Source organism: Palaemon carinicauda, chromosome 37 (assembly GCF_036898095.1).
Source record: "Palaemon carinicauda isolate YSFRI2023 chromosome 37, ASM3689809v2, whole genome shotgun sequence".
NCBI lineage: Eukaryota > Metazoa > Arthropoda > Malacostraca > Decapoda > Palaemonidae > Palaemon > Palaemon carinicauda.
Genome location: NC_090761.1, coordinates 57,902,921 through 57,905,807, shown reverse-complemented (window position 1 = coordinate 57,905,807; position 2,887 = coordinate 57,902,921). Strand labels below are relative to the sequence as shown.

At 37.0% G+C, this 2,887-nt stretch overlaps 1 protein-coding gene across 1 annotated transcript; it reads right to left on the bottom strand.

Annotated features, from left to right (window-relative positions):
- Window positions 1-900: 900 nt before the first annotated feature.
- LOC137629131 (neurotrophin 1-like) lies at window positions 901-2,153 on the bottom strand. The gene is made up of 2 exons (XM_068360402.1): window positions 2,067-2,153; window positions 901-1,899 (listed from the first exon to the last, which is right to left on the bottom strand). The coding sequence occupies exons 1-2, from the start codon at window positions 2,079-2,081 to the stop codon at window positions 1,210-1,212; spliced, it is 705 nt and encodes a 234-aa protein (XP_068216503.1). The 5' UTR covers window positions 2,082-2,153; the 3' UTR covers window positions 901-1,209.
- Window positions 2,154-2,887: the final 734 nt, after the last annotated feature.

Below are 2,887 nucleotides of genomic sequence, written 5' to 3'. Positions count from 1 at the left end.
CACCATAAAGTATTCCACAGTTAAATTAACCCTCTATTAGACACCATAAAGTATTCCACTGTTAAAATAACCCTCCATTAGATGCCATAAAGTATTCCACAGTTAAAATAACCGTCCTTTAGACGCCATAAAGTATTTCACAGTTAAAATAACCCTCTATTAGACGCCATAAAGTATTCTCCAGGTAAAATACTCCTCCATTAGTCGCCATAAAGTATTCAACGGTTAAAATAACCCTCCATTAGACACCATAAAGTATTCCACAGTTAAAATAACCCTCTATTAGAGGTCATAAAGTATTCCACAGTTAAAATAAACCTCGGTTAGACGCCATATAGTATTCCACAGTTACAATAACTCACCATTCGACTCCATAAAGTATTCCACAGTAAAAATAACCTTCCATTATTATTATTATTATTATTACTATTATTATTATTATTATTATTATTATTATTTTTACTTGGTAAGGTATAACCCTAGTTGGAAAAGCAGGAGGCTATAAGCCAAGGGGCTCTAACAGGGAAAATAGCTCAGTGAGGAAAGTAAACAGCGAAAAACTAAATATTTTAAGAACAGTAAAAATTAGCAAAACAAGAGGAAGAGAAATAAGTTAGAATAGTGTGGCCGAGTGTACCTTCAAGAAAGAGAACTGTAACCCATGAGAGTGGAAGACCTTTGTACGGAGGCTATGGCACTACCTAAGACTAGAGAATAATGGTTTGATTTTGGAGTATCCTTCTAGAAGAGCTGTTTACCATAGCTAAAGAGTCTCTTCTAACCTTACCAAGAGGATTGTGGCCACCGAACAATGACAGTGCAGTAGTTAACCCCATAGGTGAAGAAGAATTGTTTGGTAATCTCACTTTTCAAATGCTGTTCAGTTGGAATAAGAGAAACTTTAGTTTAGATAATTTTGTTTATTGAAAAAAAAAAATAAATAGTACAAAAACTTCTCGCATATCACACTCACATGGTTCTAATGGAAGGAGAAATATTAATGAAAATGAAAATTAGAAGACAAGCAGCGGGGAGCGTCCCGGGAGTCCCTGGCATGACTAGATGGTGGTACGTGAAGAAAGCAGTTCTCAAGTCATCTCGGGGCTTCTCCTCCGTCTAGGCTTTGGAGATATTGGGGTCAAAAAGAGGGGTTGTCGGTAGGTCTGCCGTGAGCACAGAGTCTCAGTGGGGTTTCCTGTGAAGGGATGATTAAGCTGGGACATGGCAAGAACAAGCTGATGGGAGCTTGTAAATGTCGATGAAGAGACCCTTGTAGGCATCGCATGGGTCGAAGGAGAGGAGGCGGTGGTAGACGTACTTCTGGGTGCAGTGGCTCTTATAGCAAGGGGCAAGGGCGCGGCAAGCGGCCTCTGGGAACAGGCAGGTCTCAAGACGAGCAGTTTGGGTATAGTAGTGGACATCGTTGACGATCACACGCCATTTGCCCTCGACGTTCTGGGCACGTCTTGGCCTAGCATAAGCTACATCAGAGGGGCAGATGTATCCTTCTGGACCTCCCCAGTGGGTGGCATCGTATGGGGAAGGACCAGTAGAGGCACCGGTGTAGTAGGAGTAGTCGAAGGCTTCTTCCTGAGCCTTAGTCACTAAATCGACCAGATCATCAGCTGACTGGTCAGCGACATCAGCGTACTTCTTGGCAAAGATGTGATCAGCTGTGATGGCACCTTTGATTTCGTACTCTGGGTACTCAGGGTCTTCGAGGCAGTAGTTAAGAGTAGAGTTGGCAGCGCAAGTAGGAGTGGCAGTAGGATCGCAGTAGGAGGGTTTGTAGGCAGGCTGGTGTCCGTAGGCAGGTTGGTGTCCATAGGCGGGACGTGGGTGGCCATATGCAGGAGGGCGTGCTCCCAATGCTACTCCGGCACACGCCAGAAATACCGACTGAAAAAAAAATGATTCCTATTATATACTTAAATAGCCTACTAAAAAATTTAAAAAATTAAGAATAAATTGCTTAACCAGAGCTTCCAATATGTGGAATTTATTATAATTATATATTTCATGATCTTGATTAGTTTTATACTTATTATGAATAATTTTCATCTCACCAAAAGAAGAGCCATAGTAAATGAGTGCGAGAGCTCTTGTACTGAGTATCCGTTCGACTCTGATTTCCCTTCATCTCTCCAGGGCTTTATATACTGAGCCATCCTGTGACGTCACGTATTATTAACCAATGGTCAGCCTGCTCTACCACAACATTAAATATAGAGGACAAACTTTCGCTGCTTTATCTGACTTGGATGTAAATAGAGGCATTATTTACTGAATGCCATTTTCGACACTCCCACAAGAGAATAAAGGTGATATTGTTGATTGATTAAATATATATATATATATATATATATATATATATATATATATATATATATATATATATATATATATATATATATATCAAGCATATTCCACTTATATTTACTAAAAATAATTATAAATACATGTAAAGTAAGAAAGCACTATATTAATGTAATTTCATTTCTCTCTCTCTCTCTCTCTCTCTCTCTCTCTCTCTCTCTCTCTCTCTCTCTCTCTCTCTCTCTGTATATATATATATATATATATATATATATATATATATATATATATATATATATATATGTATATATATACAGTATATATATATATATATATATATATACAGTATATATATATATATATATATATATATATATATATATATATATATATATATATACAGTATATATATACAGTATATATATATATATGTATATATATGCCTGTGTATATTTGTTTGATTACTATGTGCTTTTGTATAGCCTACATGTGAAGAAAATGTATTATATGAAGGACAGAATAAAGAAAATGAAGTATACCACGATATTAGCTCCCTATAATTAATAAATCA